General features: G+C 60.1%; 2 protein-coding genes across 2 annotated transcripts in view; one reads left to right on the top strand and one right to left on the bottom strand.

The window, feature by feature from the left end:
- Window positions 1-691, top strand: part of SLC5A2 (solute carrier family 5 member 2) — a 114,522-nt gene extending 113,831 nt beyond the window's left edge. Inside the window, exon 16 of the mRNA XM_073546279.1 lies at window positions 549-691. Coding sequence (XP_073402380.1) covers window positions 549-691 — 143 coding nt within the window. The remainder of the gene's footprint in view (window positions 1-548) is intronic.
- On the bottom strand, window positions 459-22,961 carry RPUSD4 (RNA pseudouridine synthase D4). The gene is made up of 6 exons (XM_073546314.1): window positions 22,814-22,961; window positions 3,910-4,111; window positions 3,706-3,799; window positions 3,477-3,624; window positions 1,041-1,138; window positions 459-957 (listed from the first exon to the last, which is right to left on the bottom strand). The coding sequence occupies exons 2-6, from the start codon at window positions 3,939-3,941 to the stop codon at window positions 733-735; spliced, it is 597 nt and encodes a 198-aa protein (XP_073402415.1). The 5' UTR covers window positions 3,942-4,111; window positions 22,814-22,961; the 3' UTR covers window positions 459-732.

Genomic DNA, 22,961 nt, shown 5'->3' with positions numbered 1-22,961 from the left:
TACATGGGGAGAAGCTGTATCACGGTAGTTTGAGCGTCGTGGGTCTAGACTATTGCCTCTAATAGACAAAAGCTGCAGCTCTTCCGACCCCGCGTAGCATGTGCATGGCCTCTAAGAGAGCGCCATCATCCTCAGGCCAGGGTCCATCCAGGCAGAGCATTTGTCGGGGGAGGACACCGGACTTCATGCTTTGGGTGGTGTACATCCCAAGCCAAATTTGGGAGTTACATTGCCACAGCGAGAACTTCTCATCCTCTTGCCAACAAAGCAACCAACAGGGCACACATAGAAGCCTACAGGGCAAACATGGCGCCTTCGGTACGGCGGCATCTCGAGGCTGCAAGCACCATAGTGCAACGAGGACGCAGTGACCATTCATACCTCCCCGTACCAAGCTTGCCCCCTCTCGGTGATCCTGTCTGTAACGCCACGCTTACGAGCACCACCCGCACGGAGACTTTTGTAAGCACAGAATGAAGTTTTATTTGCAGTCACACGCAGCAGAACAGAGAACGCAGCTCCAGTGACCTCCTCTCTCCCCCGCACAGGACACCACGATCCCACTGCACAGGACAAGGCTTTGTCTGCACCTCCCGACATCCAGGAGAAGCCCAGCCAGGGCCGGCTGGTGAACGCCAACGCCATGCTCATGATGAGCTGCGCCATCTTCCTATGGGCTTATTATGCCTGAGGCGTCTGTAACAATAAAGGCTTCTCCTCCTGCGCCGGGGTCTACGTGTCCTCCTGGGGATCCTCGCTGCTTTGTAGGACAGGCGTCGGGAACTGCAGTTTCCGTAGGGTTCCCAGGAAGTGTTTGGGGGGAGGACAACGCAGAATAATAGGGTCACGTCCGGCTGAGAGCGGTAGGGTGATCTGAGCAGCATGAAGATGGAGAAGAAGAGAGCGCGTCTGCGGCGGCGTCAGTGCGAGCGCCCGGAGCAGGGGCTGTGGCAGCTTCTGCAAGAGGCAGTGAGTGTTAGTGACATCCATGACTCGGCACAACAGCAGCCAGGAGCATACGGCCTGGGAGCGGCCATTACCTGCGGGGCCAAGCGACCCCAGTGAGAATACTTGTGGTCTCCAAGAACAGGACAGTTCAACGCGAGAGCCAGATGAGCCCGCAACTGATGCTTCACTCCTAGAGACAGAGCAAGCTCGTGAGAGATAGCTGCACAGGATGTTAGCCAGACAACAAAGATGGCCGCCCCTCACCCCCGTCTGCATCGGCAACAGGGGAGCGCCAGGCAGGACGTTAACAGGTCGTCCGTGTGATGGTGCTGGACGTCCCCCGCACCGGTCCGCAAGTGTGAGGGTGCGAGCGCCAGGCATAATGATAACGGTCCGTCCGTGGAAGGGAGCGAGTGCCGGGTGTCCCCGCGTCCCCCCTCCCCAGTTCCCGTGTGACAGGTGTCGTCGCCCCCCTCCCCAGTTCCCGTGTGCGAGGTCCCCGTGTGCCAGTTGTCGTCTCCCCCCTCCCCAGTTCCCGTGTGCAAGGTCCCCGTGTGCCAGGTGTCGTCTCCCCCCCAGTTCCCGTCTCCCCCCTCCCCAGTTCCCGTTGCCAGGTGTCGTCTCCCCCCTCCCCAGTTCCCGTTGCCAGGTGTCGTCTCCCCCCTCCCCAGTTCCCGTTGCCAGGTGTCGTCTCCCCCCTCCCCAGTTCCCGTGTGCCAGTTGTCGTCTCCCCCCCAGTTCCCGTCTCCCCCCTCCCCAGTCCCCGTGTGCCAGGTGTCGTCTCCCCCCTCCCCAGTTCCCGTGTGCCAGGTGTCGTCTCCCCAGTTCCCGTGTGCCAGGTGTCGTCTCCCCCTCCCCAGTTCCCGTGTGCCAGGTGTCGTCTCCCCCCCCCCCCAGTTCCCGTGTGCCAGGTGTCGTCTACCCCCCCCCCAGTTCCCGTGTGCCAGGTGTCGTCTCCCCCCCCCCCCCAGTTCCCGTGTGCCAGGTGTCGTCTCCCCCCCCCCCCCAGTTCCCGTGTGCCAGGTGTCGTCTCCCCCCCCCCCCCCCAGTTCCCGTGTGCCAGGTGTCGTCTCCCCCCCCCCCCCCCCCCAGTTCCCGTGTGCCAGGTGTCGTCTCCCCCCCCCCCCCAGTTCCCGTGTGCCAGGTGTCGTCTCCCCCCCCCCCCCAGTTCCCGTGTGCCAGGTGTCGTCTCCCCCCCCCAGTTCCCGTGTGCCAGGTGTCGTCTCCCCCCCAGTTCCCGTGTGCCAGGTGTCGTCTCCCCCTCCCCAGTTCCCGTGTGCCAGGTGTCGTCTACCCCCCCCCCCCAGTTCCCGTGTGCCAGGTGTCGTCTACCCCCCCCCCCCAGTTCCCGTGTGCCAGGTGTCGTCTACCCCCCCCCCCCAGTTCCCGTGTGCCAGGTGTCGTCTACCCCCCCCCCCCCAGTTCCCGTGTGCCAGGTGTCGTCTCCCCCCCCCCAGTTCCCGTGTGCCAGGTGTCGTCTCCCCCCCCCCCCCCAGTTCCCGTGTGCCAGGTGTCGTCTCCCCCCCCCCCCCCCCCCCCAGTTCCCGTGTGCCAGGTGTCGTCTCCCCCCCAGTTCCCGTGTGCCAGGTGTCGTCTCCCCCCCAGTTCCCGTGTGCCAGGTGTCGTCTACCCCCCCCCCCCCAGTTCCCGTGTGCCAGGTGTCGTCTCCCCCCCCCCCCCAGTTCCCGTGTGCCAGGTGTCGTCTCCCCCCTCCCCAGTTCCCGTGTGCCAGGTGTCGTCTCCCCCCTCCCCAGTTCCCGTGTGCCAGGTGTCGTCTCCCCCCTCCCCAGTTCCCGTGTGCCAGGTGTCGTCTCCCCCCTCCCCAGTTCCCGTGTGCCAGGTGTCGTCTCCCCCCTCCCCAGTTCCCGTGTGCCAGGTGTCGTCTCCCCCCTCCCCAGTTCCCGTGTGCCAGGTGTCGTCTCCCCCCTCCCCAGTTCCCGTGTGCCAGGTGTCGTCTCCCCCCTCCCCAGTTCCCGTGTGCCAGGTGTCGTCTCCCCCCTCCCCAGTTCCCGTGTGCCAGGTGTCGTCTCCCCCCTCCCCAGTTCCCGTGTGCCAGGTGTCGTCTCCCCCCTCCCCAGTTCCCGTGTGCCAGGTGTCGTCTCCCCCCTCCCCAGTTCCCGTGTGCCAGGTGTCGTCTCCCCCCTCCCCATGTGCCAGGTGTCGTCTCCCCCCTCCCCAGTTCCCGTGTGCCAGGTGTCGTCTCCCCCCTCCCCAGTTCCCGTGTGCCAGGTGTCGTCTCCCCCCCCCCCCCAGTTCCCGTGTGCCAGGTGTCGTCTCCCCCCCCCCCCAGTTCCCGTGTGCCAGGTGTCGTCTCCCCCCCCCCCAGTTCCCGTGTGCCAGGTGTCGTCTCCCCCCCCCCCCCAGTTCCCGTGTGCCAGGTGTCGTCTCCCCCCCCCAGTTCCCGTGTGCCAGGTGTCATCTCCCCCCACCAGTTCCAGTGTGCGAGATCCCTGTGTGCCAGTGTCTGCTGTCTCCCCCCCCAGACCCCCTGTGTGAGGCGCCATGCAGGTCCCCCCACCCATCTGTACCTGTCAGCGGCCGCAGTTCCAGTAGTGAAGCCCCCGATGATGTCCCCAGCGTCCTGTAATGTGTCACTGCCTCATGAGCAGAACTGCTGACACGAGACCGGAGCACAGAACCGTCTGAAGAGACCCGGAGCCTCGGACACAGAGACATCTGAGAGGACAGAAAGACAGAGGCGAGCGTTCAAGAGAGGAGGGAAAAGACGTGGGGGGGGGGGGGGGGAGACACACACACCTTGTAATGTCTCTGAGGTCCCGGCGTCTCCCGCTCAATGATGGGAATATCCACAATCCCCTCCTGTGGGGTAGGGACCCCCAGACACACGGCCCTGAAATACAAACAAGTGTGTGGTCAGCGGTGATGAGATTGGGTCGGGCTGACAACCCCTCACACGTGTCCATAAGCGGGTGGTCAGCAGTAGATGAGGGGCACTCTCACCAGTACACCCTGTGGATCCTGTGCTCCCGCATCAGATGCTGCACTCGCTCCGCAGCCTCCGCGCTGCGCGCCAGGATCACCGCCCCGGTGGTGTCCTTGTCCAGACGATGGCAGAGCCGCAGCGGCTCCGCTCCTCTCCCAAAGAGCTTCTGTGACAGAGCCGGGAGCAGCGAGGAGACGCTCTGCTGTACGGAGGGGCCGCCTGTGAGGAACAGAGGGTTAGTGAGGGCTCAGTGTGCAGCCGGAGTGTGGAGCGCCCCCCGATACTCACCGTGCGTAGAGAGTCCATGAGGCTTATTAATAAGTACGAGATCCGGGTCCGAACGCACGACCCAACCGCGGAACTGGCGCAGCGCAACGTGAGGGAGCGGAGCCTGGGGACAGGAACGTGTGACGTTATCTACATAACTCCTCCCCCAGCCTGAAAACCCACATATAAACCCCTCCCCCAAAGAGCCTGGGACATCTCCGAATAACCCCCCCCCCCATACAGCCGTAACCTCCTGATCACTTCCGCATAACCCCCACCCTCACACAGCCGAGACACCTCCGTGTAACACCCCCCCATCCCTGTACAGCCGGGACACCTCCGTGTAACACCCCCGTACAGCCGGGACAACTCCGTGTAACACCCCCCATCCCCGTACAGCCGGGACACCTCCGTGTAACACCCCCGTACAGCCGGGACACCTCCGTGTAACACCCCCGTACAGCCGGGACACCTCCGTGTAACACCCCCCATCCCCGTACAGCCGGGACACCTCAGTGTAACACCCCCCATCCCCGTACAGCCGGGACACCTCCGTGTAACACCCCCCATCCCCGTACAGCCGGGACACCTCCGTGTAACACCCCCCCATCCCCGTACAGCCGGGACACCTCCGTGTAACACCCCCCATCCCCGTACAGCCGGGACACCTCCGTGTAACATCCCCCATCCCCGTACAGCCGGGACACCTCCGTGTAACACCCCCCGTACAGCCGGGACACCTCCGTGTAACACCCCCCGTACAGCCGGGACACCTCCGTGTAACACCCCCCGTACAGCCGGGACACCTCCGTGTAACACCCCCGTGACGAACAGCCCACCGCCGTTCGTCCAAATACGGAGGCGAATAACGGGGGTCCCGCTGCCACCAAAACGCGACGGACAGCGGACCCTGTGTCACCACTATGTCAGTCCCACCACTGACACGGGTGTATCAGCAGACGGAGAGACAAGACACAATACCGGCACACGGCTATCACAGGCACAGTTGGGGCTTATCTTAGTTATCCCACCACTGGCACCATGTGACAAAAATATCTAGCAAGCTACTCTCGCTCTACAATTTGCCGCAGGGGGAGTTTAATTTGGATGCCCCTCCACTGCTATCAATCTTCCAAGTACTGCGGGGATTTATGTATATCCCACTTTCTCAGTTCCACTTTGGAACTCGCAGCTCTCCGGCGCCCCCCCTTACCCTCAGGTCAGTCAGGGAACTGCACCTAGGATAATTAGTCGCCGGACGGACTGCCTGTTGTGAACCGGCAATTAGGCTTCTGCAGTAAGGGAATTATCAATGCTGTGGCCGCAGCCCCTTATTCAGCAATATAAGACCCTTCTGTACTGCCAGCAAGCCGCAATAGCCATACACAACGCGCTGCCACCAGTCACGGTTACTTAATTCACAGTGTTAAATTAAGAGGGTCCGTGGCAAACCCCTTGAATTAGTAGCGATTATCTATCAAAGGCGTATAGTTCGATTCTTAGAGCATGGAGACAGGCTAAATATTAAATCATTTATTTTCCGAAAGAGGACAGTAATTACAGATAAAAGTTGCTATAAAATTGAGACATAAAATATGTACATTAGACAAGTATAAAACAAAGTGGATGAAAGAAGAAGGTACACTCACATTTAGTCAGTTGTTGTTAGGCATCCCATGTGGCTTTAAGGGGGGTGGAGGCGGAGCTGCACGTCTCCACTCATCTGGGTTCTGCTCAGCACGAGGATTGGAGCTCTTCTGAGCTGGTTTTGCCAGGGAATGCCTTATAGACTTTCCTATGTGACATCACGGAGAGATGCATTCTGGGTTGATCCCACCTCTCTCATCCAAGTTAGGTTTTGGCTACAAAACTTAGATTAGCTATAACTTTATGGGAGAAGCTGGTATGGACTCGTCAGTGGTATCATGTTTCCCAGCGTAATGAGCCTATCAAGAAAACATCAAACATCTAGGCGATATGACCGTCCATTTGGGCGCAAATCATATCGCATGTTCTGGAGAGGGTAGAACTTCGAAAGATACGCGGTATCGAAGCTGGGACGGCTCAGGTTACAAAAATATGATTTTCATATCTCTACTTTGTACGGTTTTCGCAGGGCAGGCTCTTAAAGGTTTACTTCTAACTCCTGATTTCAAACAAAGTTTTCCTTTCCCGCACTTTTTTTCCCTCTTTCAGCTGAGGCTGAGAGAAGCCAAATGGTGTGGCAGGAAGTTGATTTATAACACCTGGGGGGGGGGGGAAGGAAAGCTGCTGCAGTGTGCAATGTAACTGAGACACTGGCAGGCAGCTTCTTACAAAATGGAGGATTTTTAGCACATTGCAACAGAAAACATATCTTGCAGACATTGTACATCACACCTCCCCCCTTAAGAGGGCGCTAAGGAGGCATTACCTCTCGGTAATCGGCCATGCGCACCTCAGCGGGTTCGCCCCGGCGGGACAACCCATCGGCATTGCCGTTTTCACTGCCCTTCCTGTGTTTTACAGTAAAGTCGTACTGTTGAAGGGCAAGGCTCCAGCGGAGCAACCTTCCATTGGTTCCGGACACTGTGTGCAACCAGCTCAGAGGGTTGTGGTCAGTTACCACCGTGAAGGCGCGCCCGTACAGGTAGGGCTGCAAACGCTGCAGTGCCCACACCATGGCCAGACACTCCTTCTCGATGGTCGAGTATGCCACTTCCCTCGGCAAAAGTTTCCGGCTCAGATACAACACGGGGTGCTCTTGGTCCCCCGAATCGACCTGGCTAAGCACAGCACCGAGGCCAAACTCGCTGGCGTCGGTCTGTACCAGAAACGGGCGACTGCTCTCAACACTGGAGAGTTGCACAGGGCTGCTTTCAAAGCTTGGAAAGCCGCCTCAGTCATCTGTCCAGTTGACTGTTTGGGGTAGCCTCTGCTTGGTGAGGTCAGTCAAGGGTTTGGCAAGGGCGCTATAGTCCTGTACGAACCGCCTATAGTACCCTGCAGTGCCCAAGAAGGACTTCACCTGCTTCTTGGTCCTGGGGGTGGGCCAGGACACGATTGCGTCCACTTTTTCTGGCTCCGGACTCATGGAAGCCCCGCCTACCCGATGCCCCAGGTAGTGGACCTTGTGCATGCCTATCTGGCACTTCCCCGGCTTGATGGTCAGGCCTGCCTGGTGAAGACGCTTGAGCACCTCCTGGAGGTGCTGAAGGTGTTCCTCCCAGGTGGAACTGAAGACGGCAATATCGTCTAAGTACGCCACCGCGTACTCCTCCAGTCCCCGAAGCAGGTGGTTGACCATCCGCTGGAAAGTGGCAGGGGCATTCTTCATGCCGAAGGGCATGACCGTGGACTCGTACAGTCCAAAGGGGGTGATAAAGGCGGATTTCTCCTGCGCCTCAGGGGAATCTGCCAGTATCCCCGACTCAAATCCATGATGGATATGTAGTTGGCGTTTGTCAACCGCTCGAGCAGATCCTCGATGCGCGGCATTGGGTGGGCATCAGAGGTTGTGATGGCGTTGAGCCCCCTGTAGTCCACACAGAACCGCGTGGTTCGATCCTTTTTAGGCACGAGGACTACAGGTGAAGCCCACGCGCTTTTTGACCGTCGAATCACACCCAGCCTTAACATCTCATCGATCTCTTGGCGCATGACTTGTTGCACCGTCTCAGAGATCCGATAGGGTGTTCGCCGTAATGGGGCATGATTCCCGGTGTCCACCTCATGAACAGCTAACTCCGTTCTCCCCGGTTGGTTGGTGAACACGGCCCGGAAGGGTTCCAGGGTGGCCATCAACTGCAACCGCTGGGATACGGTTAGCGAACCACTTATCTCCATGTCCTCAATGGACCCATCGGCCTTGGCCTGGGCCAGCATGTCCAGGAGGGGATCTTCCTCCCCATCCTCTGGCAGATTGCAGACCGGTAGGACGCAAGCTTAACGTTTGTAGTGCGCCTTCAGCATGTTGACGTGAAAGGCCTTGCGCCTACCCCGAGCATGGTCAAGCGTGACCACGTAGGTGACCGGGTTGAGCTGTTGGTGGACGACGTACGGGCCTTCCCAGGCTGCCTGAAGCTTATCCGTTGGTACAGGGACCAGCACCCACACCTTTTGACCCACCTGGTAGGTCCGCTCCCGGGCGTTCTGGTCGTACCAGCGCTTCTGGTCAGCCTGAGCCTGCGTCATGTTGTCATGCACCAACTGCGTCAAGGTCTGCATCTTGTCACGGAAGCGCATGACATAATCCACGATGGACACTTCTGTGGGGTTTGGCTCATCTTCCCAGGATTCTCTTAACCCAAGGGGTCCCCGGACTCGCCTGCCATACAGGAGCTCGAAGGGGGAGAACCCGGTCGAGGCCTGCGGAACTTCTCTGTAAGCGAACAGCAGGTGTGGGAGGTACCGCTCCCAGTCGCGCCCTTGGGTCTCAACCAGTATGCGGAGCATCTGTTTGAGGGTACCGTTGAAACGTTCACACAAACCATTAGTCTGTGGGTGATACGGACTCGATACCAGCTGCGTCACCTGCATTTTCTCACAGAGAGCCTCCATTAGGCGAGACATGAATTGGGGCCCTTGATCGGTAAGCATCTCCCTGGGAAATCCTACTCTTGAAAAGATGGTCACCAGTGCGTCAGCCACCTTATCTGCCCTGGTTGAAGACAGAGCTACTGCCTCTGGGTACCGGGTAGCGTAGTCTACCACGGTGAGAATGTAGCGCTTTCCGGAGCTGCTGGGGACGGCCAGCGGGCCTACGATGTCCACCGCGATTCTCTGGAAAGGCTCCTCTATCACCGGCAAAGGAATAAGGGGAGCCTTAAGAGCAGGCCCCGCCTTACCCACTTTTTGACCGGTGGCACAGGAGCGGCAGTAGTGTGTTACATCTGTCCCCATCTTGGGCCAATAGAAGTGTTGAGACAGCCGTGCCTTTGTTTTGCCGATCCCCAAGTGTCCAGCGAGTGGAATCTCATGGGCAATCCGCAACAACTCAGTTCTGAACTGATAGGGGACGACCACTCCTTTTTAGGATCTCCGGGTACTGTCTCCCGGTACAACCTTCCTCGTTCCCAGAACACCCTCTCCTTATCAGACTCGGAGGTGGGCGTCTCGGCGAGACCTCTCAATTTCTCCAGGCTGGCATCTGAGTGCAGAGCAGCCTGGAACTCCATGCTGGAGGCTGCCAGAAGTGACGTCAGGGTACCTCCTTTACTGGGACCCTCTGGAACCGGCTCTGGGTTCACCTCTGGTTCAGTCTCTCCTGTAGCAGCAGAGGGTCCAGAAGACAGTGCGTTACCTGCGATCTGGGCACTCTGACTGCGTGTGACAGCTGCTATGTACGCTGCCTCCCTGGGGATTTCTACAGACCCACCAGCCGGTGCTGCCCTGGGCTCTACCTCCCCATCCACCCCCAACACTTCAGGAGCAGGGCTACTTATGGGCCAGTTACCTTCCTCGGTGGCACTGGTCAGCTGCATGGCATTACCTTCCTCATGGTCCCCATGCACCTCCCCATTTCCTTGAGCACCGTTGCTTGCTCCTGCCAGGGGTTCCTCAGCCGTCTCACTCGGCAGAGTGACGGGGCTGAGCACCTCGGTACCTGTGGACACATCTACCGTTTCAAAGAAAGGGTTAACAGGTTAAGTCGGCACAGATACATCAACATCATCCTTCCTAGGAAAAGAATGGTTATCAGTTTGCTTTGGCACATTCACATCAGCATCATACCTGGGGAAGGAATGGTTGTTAGTTGCATCATTACTCATCAAGGCATTAGCAGGTAAGGCTAGTTTCACACTTGCTTTTTTTTGCAGCGCGTTTTTCCCGCAAAAAAACGCATTGAAAAAACGCATACATAAGCATACAACTGCTGCGTTTTTTTCAAGCATTTTTATGAGCATGCATGAAAAAAACGCAGCGTTTTTAGTGCGTTTTTACCGCGTTTGCGTTTTTTTCCAACATTTTTAGGTGGCCCCTCACACTACCCAAACCATGACTTTACTAACCCTAACCCTAACCCTGACCCTAACCAAATCATACTTAACCCTAACCCAAACCCTAAACCCTAACTAACCCTAACCCTGACCCTAACCCTTAACAAAACCATACTTAACCCTAACCCTGACCCTAACCCTAACCCTGACCCTAACCCTTAACCAAACCATACTTAACCCTAATCCTGACCCTAACCCTGACCCTAACCCTTAACAAAACCATACTTAACCCTAATCCTGACCCTAACCCTGACCCTAATCCTTAACAAAACCATACTTAACCCTAACCCTGACCCTAACCCTGACCCTGACCCTAACCCTTAACCAAACCATACTTAACCCTAATCCTGACCCTAACCCTGACCCTAATCCTTAACAAAACCATACTTAACCCTAACCCTGACCCTAACCCTAACCCTTAACAAAACCATACTTAACCCTAATCCTGACACTAACCCTGACCCTAACCCTTAACCAAACCATACTTAACCCTAACCCTGACCCAAACCCCAACCCTAACCCTGACCCTGACCCTAACCCTAAACCCCCTTAACTAACCCTAACTCTAACCCAAACCCCTAAATTCCATGGTTAAAAAAAAAAAACGCATATGCAAAAAAACGCATACATGAGCATGCCAGTGCGCACATATGCGCATCCATAGGCTATAATGGACATTTTTAGCGCAAAACGTGCGCATATGTGCGCATGCGCTTTTTTGCAGGGCCAAAAAATGCAACATGCTGCGTCTGGAAAATACCAACGCACACCCCAAAAAAACGCAGCGCATGAAAATCGCATACATGCGCTTACCAGCGCGCAGGTATGCGCACCCATGTTAAATATAGGGGAAAAAACGCATGCGCAGGTATGCGTTTTTTTCCAGCGCTAAAAAACGCAAATGTGAAACCACCCTAACACATTCAGTTTCCCATCATCAACATCATCAGGGTTAACGTTACCCTTATTATCAGTTTGGGGAAGGGTGTCAGGGACATAGTATGCAACCATCCTCCCCAAGTCAGTCCCCAATAAAACATCAGTGGGCAAATTTTCAGACACTCCCACCTCCCTCAACCCGCTCCCGGCACCCCAATCAAGAAAGACCCGGGCCACTGGCAAGGGACAACAGGTGCCTCCAATCCCGGTGACAGTCAGGGTTTTCCCCTCAACAAACTCTTCAGGGGCCGCCAGTCCAGGACGGATGAGGGTTCGTTCAGCCCCGGTGTCCTTGAGGCCTGTAGCAAGACGGGCCCCCACCTTAACAGGTTGAACGTTGTCGTCAGCCCTCCCAACCACACCTCCCACCAAAAGAACAGAGGCGTTGGGCCCGGGGGCCTTGGCTGGGGGGTTCTTCGGCCTATTCGGACAGGCGTAAAAGAAGTGACCAGGCCGCTGGCAGTGGTGACACAGGCGATTGTCAGTAGCCGGCCTGTTGTTGGCAACAGGGACAGGGCCTCCGGAGGGATGGCTAGCTGGGGCACTGGGGTTGGTTGCAGGCTTACCCCCTTTCCAGCTGGTGGCGACTGGCCTCCGCGTCTCGGCCTTCCGGTTGGCCTCGTAGTTGTCGGCGATCTGCGCCGCTTTGTCCGCGTTCGTTGGTTCGCGGTCCAGGATGAACTGTCGGACCTCAGCTGGGCAGAGATGCAGGAACTGGTCTTTGATCATCAGGTCCCGTAGCTGCTCAAAGGTTTCAACGGACAGTCCATGGATCCACTGGTCAAAGTGGGTCCTGAGTCCTTGCACCACATCACTGTAGCTATCGTGTGGGCCACTTTGGAGGTGCCGGAACTTCTTTCGGTATCTCAGGTGTCAGCCGGTATTTGGCGATCAGCGCCTGCTTTATGGCGTCATAGTCGTCATCGGCTTCTGGCGGAAGAGAAGCAAATGCCTCCAGGGCTTTGCCTTTTAGCCCTGGGGTCAAGTACCTGGCCCATTGGTCTCTAGGCAGCTGGTACTGTCTGCAGGCTTTCTCAAAGGCTCGCAGAAACGTGTCCAAGTCCCCGTCCTTTTCCATCACGGGAAAATGCTCTGGCCGGGGTTTATGAGTCTGGATGCTGCTGGGCTCACCGCTTCGGGCTGTGGGGGCATTCCCACCCCGCTGGAGTACCTCCAGTTCATGGGCCCTCTGCGCCTGGAGCTCGGCTCTCTCAGCCTCTGCTCGGCGCTCAGCTCTCTCAGCCTGGGCTTGACGCTCGGCCCTCTCAGCCTCAGCTTGGCGCTCACGTTCGGCTTGGGCCTCCTGCCGATATTGCTGGATCAGCCTCACCCGCCCATCACTGTCTTCGGCGGGGAGTTCGTCCAAGGCCATTTGCAGATAGGTGTCCACCCCGTTCTGGTTGAATGTGGGGCCAGCGCTCAGGAGTGGAGCCTCTGCTGCCGCCCCACTGCCACTTGGGCCAACTTCTGCGCTCGCTGGATTCTGGTCGTTGTCCAGCTGCACTAGATCCGCGATCATTTGAGCTCTGTTTTTGTTCGTGGCGTCAAGGCCTTGGTACGTGCATAACCCAGCAAGAACTTCCTTTGTATGCCGTTTGTACCAAGGTTCTCCTTTTGCCGCCATGGTTGCCAAATAAAAGATAGAAAAGAAAAATGGAGAAAAAGGGAGGGAATACTTGCAAGTACACACTGTCTCAGGACTAGTAACCACTGAGTCTGTTCTCCAAAACCTATGATGCAGGATTCCCGCAGGAACCGTGCAGTTTTTAGTGAGAGGAATGATTGCTCAAGCCAAATCACTAATGCTCTAGGATTATCCCACCGCTCTGCCACCAATATGTGACGAACAGCCCACCGCCGTTCGTCCAAATACAGAGGCGACTAACGGGGGTCCCGCTGCCACCAAAACGCGACGGACAGCGGACCCTGTGTCACCACTATGTCAGAGTCCCACCACTGACACGGGTGTATCAGCGGACGGAGGGACGAGACAATACCGGCACACTGCTATCACAGGCACAGTTGGGGCTTATCTTAGTTATCCCACCACTGGCACCATGTGACAAAAATATCCAGCAAGCTACTCTCGCTCTACAATTTTCCGCAGGGGGAGTTTAATTTGGATGCCCCGCCACTGCTATCAATCTTCCAAGTACTGCGGGGATTTATGTATATCCCACTTTCTCAGTTCCACTTTGGAACTCGCAGCTCTCCGGCGCCCCCCCTTACCCTCAGGTCAGTCAGGGAACTGCACCTAGGATAATTAGTCGCCGGACGGACTGCCTGTTGTGAACCGGCAATTAGGCTTCTGCAGTAAGGGAATTATCAATGCTGTGGCTGCAGCCCCTTATTCAGCAATATAAGACCCTTCTGGACTGCCAGCAAGCCGCAATAGCCGTACACAACGCGCTGCCACCAGTCACGGTTACTTAATTCACAGTGTTAAATTAAGAGGGTTCGTGGCAAACCCCTTGAATTAGTAGCGATTATCTATCAAAGGCGTATAGTTCGATTTTTAGAGCATGGAGACAGGCTAAATATTAAATCATTTATTTTCCGAAAGAGGACAGTGATTACAGATAAAAGTTGCTATAAAATTGAGACATAAAATATGTACATTAGACAAGTACAAAGTGGATGAAAGAAGAAGGTACACTCACATTTAGTCAGTTGTTGTTAGGCATCCCATGTGGTTTTAAGGGGGGTGGAGGCGGAGCTGCACGTCTCCACTCATCTGGGTTCTGCTCAGCACGAGGATTGGAGCTCTTCTGAGCTGGTTTTGCCAGGGAATGCCTTATAGACTTTCCTATGTGACATCACGGAGAGATGCATTCTGGGTTGATCCCACCTCTCTCATCCAAGTTAGGTTTTGGCTACAAAACTTAGATTAGCTATAACTTTATGGGAGAAGCTGGTATGGACTCGTCAGTGGTATCATGTTTCCCAGCATAATGAGCCTATCAAGAAAACATCAAACATCTATGCGATATGACCGTCCATTTGGGCGCAAATCATATCGCATGTTCTGGACAGGGTAGAACTTCGAAAGATACGCGGTATCGAAGCTGGGACCGCTCAGGTTACAAAAATATGATTTTCATATCTCTACTTGGTCCGGTTTTCGCAGGGCAGGCTCTTAAAGGTTTACTTCTAACTCCTGATTTCAAACAAAGAGTTTTCCTTTCCCGCACTTTTTTTCCCTCTTTCAGCTGAGGCTGAGAGAAGCCAAAGGGGGTGACAGGAAATTGATTTATAACACCTGGGGGGGGAAAGGAAGCTGCTGCAGTGTGCAATGTAACTGAGACACTGGCAGGCAGCTTCTTACAAAATGGAGGATTTTTAGCACATTGCAACAGAAAACATATCTTGCAGACATTGTACATCACACCCCCATCCCCGTACAGCCGGGACACCTCCGTGTAACACCCCCCATCCCCGTAGAGCCGGGACACCTCCGTGTAACACCCCCCATCCCCGTACAGCCGGGACACCTCCGTGTCACTCCCCCCATCCCCGTACAGCCGGGACACCTCCGTGTCACTCCCCCCCATCCCCGTACAGCCGGGACACCTCCGTGTAACACCCCCCCATCCCCGTACAGCCGGGACACCTCCGTGTAACATCCCCCATCCCCGTACACCTCCGTGTAACACCCCCCATCCCCGTAGAGCCGGGACACCTCCGTGTAACACCCCCCATCCCCGTACAGCCGGGACACCTCCGTGTCACTCCCCCCATCCCCGTACAGCCGGGACACCTCCGTGTCACTCCCCCCCATCCACGTACAGCCGGGACACCTCCGTGTAACACCCCCCCATCCCCGTACAGCCGGGACACCTCCGTGTAACATCCCCCATCCCCGTACACCTCCGTGTAACACCCCCCATCCCCGTACAGCCGGGACACCTCCGTGTCACTCCCCCCATCCCCGTACAGCCGGGACACCTCCGTGTCACTCCCCCCCCATCCCCGTACAGCCGGGACACCTCCGTGTCACTCCCCCCCCATCCCCGTACAGCCGGGACACCTCCGTGTCACTCCCCCCCATCCCCGTACAGCCGGGACACCTCCGTGTCACTCCCCCCCCATCCCCGTACAGCCGGGACACCTCCGTGTCACTCCCCCCCATCCCCGTACAGCCGGGACACCTCCGTGTCACTCCCCCCCATCCCCGTACAGCCGGGACACCTCCGTGTCACTCCCCCCCATCCCCGTACAGCCGGGACACCTCCGTGTCACTCCCCCCCATCCCCGTACAGCCGGGACACCTCCGTGTCACTCCCCCCCATCCCCGTACAGCCGGGACACCTCCGTGTCACTCCCCCCCATCCCCGTACAGCCGGGACACCTCCGTGTCACTCCCCCCCATCCCCGTACAGCCGGGACACCTCCGTGTCACTCCCCCCCATCCCCGTACAGCCGGGACACCTCCGTGTCACTCCCCCCCATCCCCGTACAGCCGGGACACCTCCGTGTCACTCCCCCCCATCCCCGTACAGCCGGGACACCTCCGTGTCACTCCCCCCCATCCCCGTACAGCCGGGACACCTCCGTGTAACACCCCCCATCCCCGTACAGCCGGGACACCTCCATGTCACTCCCCCCATCTCCGTACAGCCGGGACACCTCCGTGTCACCCCTCCATCCCCGTACAGCCGGGACACCTCCGTGTAACACCCCCCATCCCCGTACAGCCGGGACACCTCCGTGTAACACCCCCCCATCCCCGTACAGCCGGGTCACCTCCGTGTAACACCCCCCGTACAGCCGGGACACCTCCGTGTAACACCCCCCCATCCCCGTACAGCCGAGACACCTCCGTGTAACACCCCCCCCCATCCCCGTCCAGCCGGGACACCTCCGTGTAACACCCCCCCCATCCCCGTCCAGCCGGGACACCTCCGTGTAACACCCCCCCCATCCCCGTACAGCCGGGACACCTCTGTGTAACACCCCCCATCCCCGTACAGCCGGGACACCTCCGTGTAACACCCCCCATCCCCGTACAGCCGGGACACCTCCGTGTAACACCCCCCATCCCCGTACAGCCGGGACACCTCCGTGTAACACCCCCCATCCCCGTACACCTCCGTGTAACACCCCCCAATCCCCGTACAGCCGGGTCACCTCCGTGTAACACCCCCCATCCCCGTACACCTCCGTGTAACACCCCCCCATCCCCGTACACCTCCGTGTAACACCCCCCCATCCCCGTACAGCCGGGACACCTCCGTGTAACACCCCCCATCCCCGTACACCTCCGTGTAACACCCCCCAATCCCCGTACAGCCGGGTCACCTCCGTGTAACACCCCCCATCCCCGTACAGCCGGGTCACCTCCGTGTAACACCCCCCATCCCCGTACAGCCGGGACACCTCCGTGTAACACCCCCCATCCCCGTACAGCCGGGACACCTCCGTGTAACACCCCCCCATCCCCGTACAGCCGGGACACCTCCGTGTAACACCCCCCGTACAGCCGGGACACCTCCGTGTAACACCCCCCATCCCCGTACAGCCGGGACACCTCCGTGTAACACCCCCCATCCCCGTACAGCCGGGACACCTCCGTGTAACACCCCCCATCCCCGTACAGCCGGGACACCTCCGTGTAACACCCCCCATCCCCGTACAGCCGGGACACCTCCGTGTAACACCCCCCATCCCCGTACACCTCCGTGTAACACCCCCCAATCCCCGTACAGCCGGGTCACCTCCGTGTAACACCCCCCATCCCCGTACACCTCCGTGTAACACCCCCCCATCCCCGTACACCTCCGTGTAACACCCCCCCATCCCCGTACAGCCGGGACACCTCCGTGTAACACCCCCCATCCCCGTACACCTCCGTGTAACACCCCCCAATCCCCGTACAGCCGGGTCACCTCCGTGTAACACCCCCCATCCCCGTACAGCCGGGTCACCTCCGTGTAACACCCCCCATCCCCGTACAGCCGGGACACCTCCGTGTAACACCCCCCATCCCCGTACAGCCGGGACACCTCCGTGTAACACCCCCCATCCCCGTACAGCCGGGACACCTCCGTGTAACACCCCCCATCCCCGTACACCTCCGTGTAACACCCCCCATCCCCGTACAGCCGGGACACCTCCGTGTAACACCCCCCCATCCCCGTACAGCCGGGACACCTCCGTGTAACACCCCCCATCCACGTACAGCCGGGACACCTCCGTGTAACACCCCCCCATCCCCGTACAGCCGGGACACCTCCGTGTAACATCCCCCATGCCCGTACACCTCCGTGTAACAGCCCCCCATCCCCGTACAGCCGGGTCACCTCCGTGTAACACCCCCCCATCCCCGTACAGCCGGGACACCTCCGTGTAACACCCCCCCATCCCCGTACAGCCGGGACACCTCCGTGTAACACCCCCCCCATCCCCGTACAGCCGGGACACCTCCGTGTAACACCCCCCCCATCCCCGTACAGCCGGGACATCTCCGTGTAACACCCCCCCATCCCCGTACAGCCGGGACACCTCCGTGTAACACCCCCCCATCCCCGTACAGCCGGGACACCTCCGTGTAACACCCCCCCCATCCCCGTACAGCCGGGACACCTCCGTGTAACATCCCCCATCCCCGTACACCTCAGTGTAACACCCCCCCATCCCCGTACAGCCGGGACACCTCCGTGTAACACCCCCATCCCCGTACAGCCGGGACACCTCCGTGTAACATCCCCCATCCCCGTACACCTCCGTGTAACACCCCCCCATCCCCGTACAGCCGGGACACCTCCGTGTAACACCCCCATCCCCGTACAGCCGGGACACCTCCGTGTAACATCCCCCATCCCCGTGCACCTCCGTGTAACACCCCCCCATCCCCGTACAGCCGGGACACCTCCGTGTAACACCCCCCAATCCCCGTACAGCCGGGTCACCTCCGTGTAACACCCCCCATCCCCGTACAGCCGGGTCACCTCCGTGTAACACCCCCCATCCCCGTACAGCCGGGACACCTCCGTGTAACACCCCCCATCCCCGTACAGCCGGGACACCTCCGTGTAACACCCCCCATCCCCGTACAGCCGGGACACCTCCGTGTAACACCCCCCCATCCCCGTACAGCCGGGACACCTCCGTGTAACATCCCCCATCCCCGTACACCTCCGTGCAACATCCCCCCATCCACGTACAGCCGGGTCACCTCCGTGTAACACCCCCCCATCCCCGTACAGCCGGGACACCTCCGTGTTACACCCCCCATCCCCGTACAGCCGGGTCACCTCCGTGCAACACCCCCCCATCCCCGTACAGCCGGGACACCTCCGTGCAACACCCCCCCATCCCCGTACAGCCGGGACACCTCCGTGTAACACCCCCCCCATCCCCATACAGCCGGGACACCTCCGTGTAACACCCCCCATCCCCGTACAGCCGGGACACCTCCGTGTAACACCCCCCATCCCCGTACAGCCGGGACACCTCCGTGTAACACCCCCATCCCCGTACACCTCCGTGTAACACCCCCCATCCCCGTACAGCCGGGACACCTCCGTGTAACACCCCCCCCATCCCCGTACAGCCGGGACACCTCCTTGTAACACCCCCCCCATCCCCGTACAGTCGGGACACCTCCGTGTAACACCCCCCCATCCCCGTACAGCCGGGACACCTCCGTGTAACACCCCCCATCCCCGCACAGCCGGGACACCTCCGTGTAACATCCCCCATCCCCGTACACCTCCGTGTAACACCCCCCCATCCCCGTACAGCCGGGTCACCTCCGTGTAACACCCCTCCATCCCCGTACAGCCGGGACACCTCCGTGTAACACCCCCCCCATCCCCGTACAGTCGGGACACCTCCGTGTAACATCCCCCATTCCCGTACACCTCCGTGTAACACCCCCATCCCCGTACAGCCGGGACACCTCCGTGTAACACCCCCCATCCCCGTACAGCCGGGACACCTCCATGTCACTCCCCCCCATCCCCGTACAGCCGGGACACCTCCATGTCACTCCCCCCCATCCCCGTACAGCCGGGACACCTCCGTGTAACACCCCCCATCCCCGTACACCTCCGTGTAACACCCCCCATCCCGGGACACCTCCGTGTAACACCCCCCATCCCGGGACACCTCCGTGTAACACCCCCCATCCCGGGACACCTCCGTGTAACACCCCCAATCCCCGTACAGCCGGGACACCTCCGTGTAACACCCCCCATCCGCGTACAGCCGGGACACCTCCGTGTAACACCCCCCATGCCCGTACAGCCGGGACACCTCCGTGTAACACCCCCCATCCCCGTACAGCCGGGACACCTCCGTGTAACACCCCCCATCCCCGTACAGCCGGGACACCTCCGTGTAACACCCCCCATCCCCGTACAGCCGGGACACCTCCGTGTAACACCCCCCATCCCCGTACAGCCGGGAAACCTCCGTGTAACACCCCCCATCCCCGTACAGCCGGGACACCTCCGTGTAACACCCCCCATCCCCGTACAGCCGGGACACCTCCGTGTCACCCCCCCCATCCCCGTACAGCCGGGACACCTCCGTGTAACACCCCCCCATCCCCGTACAGCCGGGACACCTCCGTGTAACACCCCCCATCCCCGTACAGCCGGGACACCTCCGTGTAACACCCCCCATCCCCGTACAGCCGGGTCACCTCCGTGTAACACCCCCCCATCCCCGTACAGCCGGGACACCTCCGTGTAACACCCCACATCCCCGTACAGCCGGGACACCTCCGTGTAACACCCCCCATCCCCGTACAGCCGGGACACCTCCGTGTAACACCCCCCATCCCCGTACAGCCGGGACACCTCCGTGTAACACCCCCCATCCCCGTACAGCCGGGACACCTCCGTGTAACACCCCCCATCCCCGTACAGCCGGGACACCTCCGTGTAACACCCCCCATCCCCGTACAGCCGGGACACCTCCGTGTAACACCCCCCATCCCCGTACAGCCGGGACACCTCCGTGTAACACCCCCCATCCCCGTACACCTCCGTGTAACACCCCCCATCCCCGTACAGCCGGGACACCTCCGTGTAACACCCCCCATCCCCGTACAGCCGGGACACCTCCGTGTAACACCCCCCATCCCCGTACAGCCGGGACACCTCCGTGTAACACCCCCCCATCCCCGTACAGCCGGGACACCTCCGTGTAACATCCCCCATCCCCGTACAGCCGGGACACCTCCGTGTAACACCCCCCCATCCCCGTACAGCCGGGACACCTCCGTGTAACACCCCCCATCCCCGTACACCTCCGTGTAACACCCCCCCATCCCCGTACAGCCGGGACACCTCCGTGTAACACCCCCCCATCCCCGTACAGTCGGGACACCTCCGTGTAACATCCCCCATCCCCGTACAGCCGGGACACCTCCGTGTAACACCCCCCATCCCCGTACAGCCGGGACACCTCCGTGTAACACCCCCCATCCCCGTACAGCCGGGACACCTCCGTGTAACACCCCGCATCCCCGTACACCTCCGTGTAACACCCCCCATCCCCGTACAGCCGGGACACCTCCGTGTAACATCCCCCATCCCCGTACAGCCGGGACACCTCCGTGTAACACCCCCCCATCCCCGTACAGCCGGGACACCTCCGTGTAACACCCCCCATCCCCGTACAGCCGGGACACCTCCGTGTAACACCCCGCATCCCCGTACACCTCCGTGTAACACCCCCCATCCCCGTACAGCCGGGACACCTCCGTGTAACACCCCCCCATCCCCGTACAGCCGGGACACCTCCGTGTAACACCCCCCATCCCCGTACAGCCGGGACACCTCCGTGTAACACCCCCCATCCCCGTACAGCCGGGACACCTCCGTGTAACACCCCGCATCCCCGTACAGCCGGGTCACCTCCGTGTAACACCCCCCCATCCCCGTACAGCCGGGACACCTCCGTGTAACACCCCCCCATCCCCGTACAGCCGGGACACCTCCGTGTAACACCCCCATCCCCGTACAGCCGGGACACCTCCGTGTAACACCCCCCATCCCCGTACAGCCGGGACACCTCCGTGTAACACCCCCCATCCCCGTACAGCCGGGTCACCTCCGTGTAACACCCCCCCATCCCCGTACAGCCGGGTCACCTCCGTGTAACACCCCGCATCCCCGTACAGCCGGGACACCTCCGTGTAACACCCCCCATCCCCGTACAGCCGGGACACCTCCGTGTAACACCCCCCATCCCCGTACAGCCGGGACACCTCCGTGTAACACCCCGCATCCCCGTACACCTCCGTGTAACACCCCGCATCCCCGTACAGCCGGGACACCTCCGTGTAACACCCCCCATCCCCGTACAGCCGGGACACCTCCGTGTAACACCCCCCCATCCCCGTACAGCCGGGACACCTCCGTGTAACACCCCCCCCATCCCCGTACAGCCGGGACACCTCCGTGTAACACCCCCCATCCCCGTACACCTCCGTGTAACACCCCCCATCCCCGTACAGCCGGGACACCTCCGTGTAACACCCCCCATCCCCGTACAGCCGGGACACCTCCGTGTAACACCCCCCCATCCCCGTACAGCCGGGACACCTCCGTGTAACACCCCCCCATCCCCGTACAGCCGGGACACCTCGGTGTAACACCCCCCCATCCCCGTACAGCCGGGACACCTCCGTGTAACACCCCCCCCCATCCCCGTACAGCCGGGACACCTCCGTGTAACACCCCCCCATCCCCGTACAGCCGGGACACCTCCGTGTAACACCCCCCATCCCCGTACAGCCGGGACACCTCCGTGTAACACCCCCCCATCCCCGTACAGCCGGGACACCTCCGTGTAACACCCCCCATCCCCGTACAGCCGGGACAACTCCGTGTAACACCCCCCCATCCCCGTACAGCCGGGACACCTCCGTGTAACACCCCCCCATCCCCGTACAGTCGGGACACCTCCGTGTAACACCCCCCCCATCCCCGTACAGCCGGGACACCTCCGTGTAACACCCCCCCATCCCCGTACAGTCGGGACACCTCCGTGTAACACCCCCCCCATCCCCGTACAGCCGGGACACCTCCGTGTAACACCCCCCATCCCCGTACAGCCGGGACACCTCCGTGTAACACCCCCCATCCCCGTACAGCCGGGACACCTCCGTGTAACACCCCCCCATCCCCGTACAGCCGGGTCACCTCCGTGTAACACCCCCCATCCCCGTACAGCCGGGACACCTCCGTGTAACACCCCCCCATCCCCGTACAGCCGGGACACCTCCGTGTAACACCCCCCCATCCCCGTACAGTCGGGACACCTCCGTGTAACACCCCCCCCATCCCCGTACAGCCGGGACACCTCCGTGTAACACCCCCCATCCCCGTACAGCCGGGACACCTCCGTGTAACACCCCCCATCCCCGTACAGCCGGGTCACCTCCGTGTAACACCCCCCCATCCCCGTACAGCCGGGACACCTCCGTGTAACACCCCCCATCCCCGTACAGCCGGGACACCTCCGTGTAACACCCCCCATCCCCGTACAGCCGGGTCACCTCCGTGTAACACCCCCCCATCCCCGTACAGCCGGGACACCTCCGTGTAACACCCCCCATCCCCGTACAGCCGGGACACCTCCGTGTAACACCCCCCATCCCCGTACAGCCGGGACACCTCCGTGTAACACCCCCCATCCCCGTACAGCCGGGACACCTCCGTGTAACACCCCCCATGCCCGTACAGCTTTGTGCAGGAACTGCTGAGGTTTGTAGTTCCCTCACCTCCCGCCTTTCCGCCCTCAGCTTCTCAGCCCGAACACGTTCCGCCAACAGCCGTGCCCTCCGCACTGCACCGCCGGGAGCCGCCATCTTTACTGCACGAGGAAGGTCATGTGACCCGAACACCTCCGCGGCCTCCGTAGCCGAAGTA

Source organism: Dendrobates tinctorius, unplaced genomic scaffold (assembly GCF_039654945.1).
Source record: "Dendrobates tinctorius isolate UK_male_01 unplaced genomic scaffold, ASM3965494v1 ptg000146l, whole genome shotgun sequence".
NCBI classification, from domain to species: Eukaryota; Metazoa; Chordata; class Amphibia; order Anura; family Dendrobatidae; genus Dendrobates; species Dendrobates tinctorius.
Note: the sequence above shows the minus strand (reverse complement) of the source record. Positions and strands in the feature narration are given on the sequence as shown.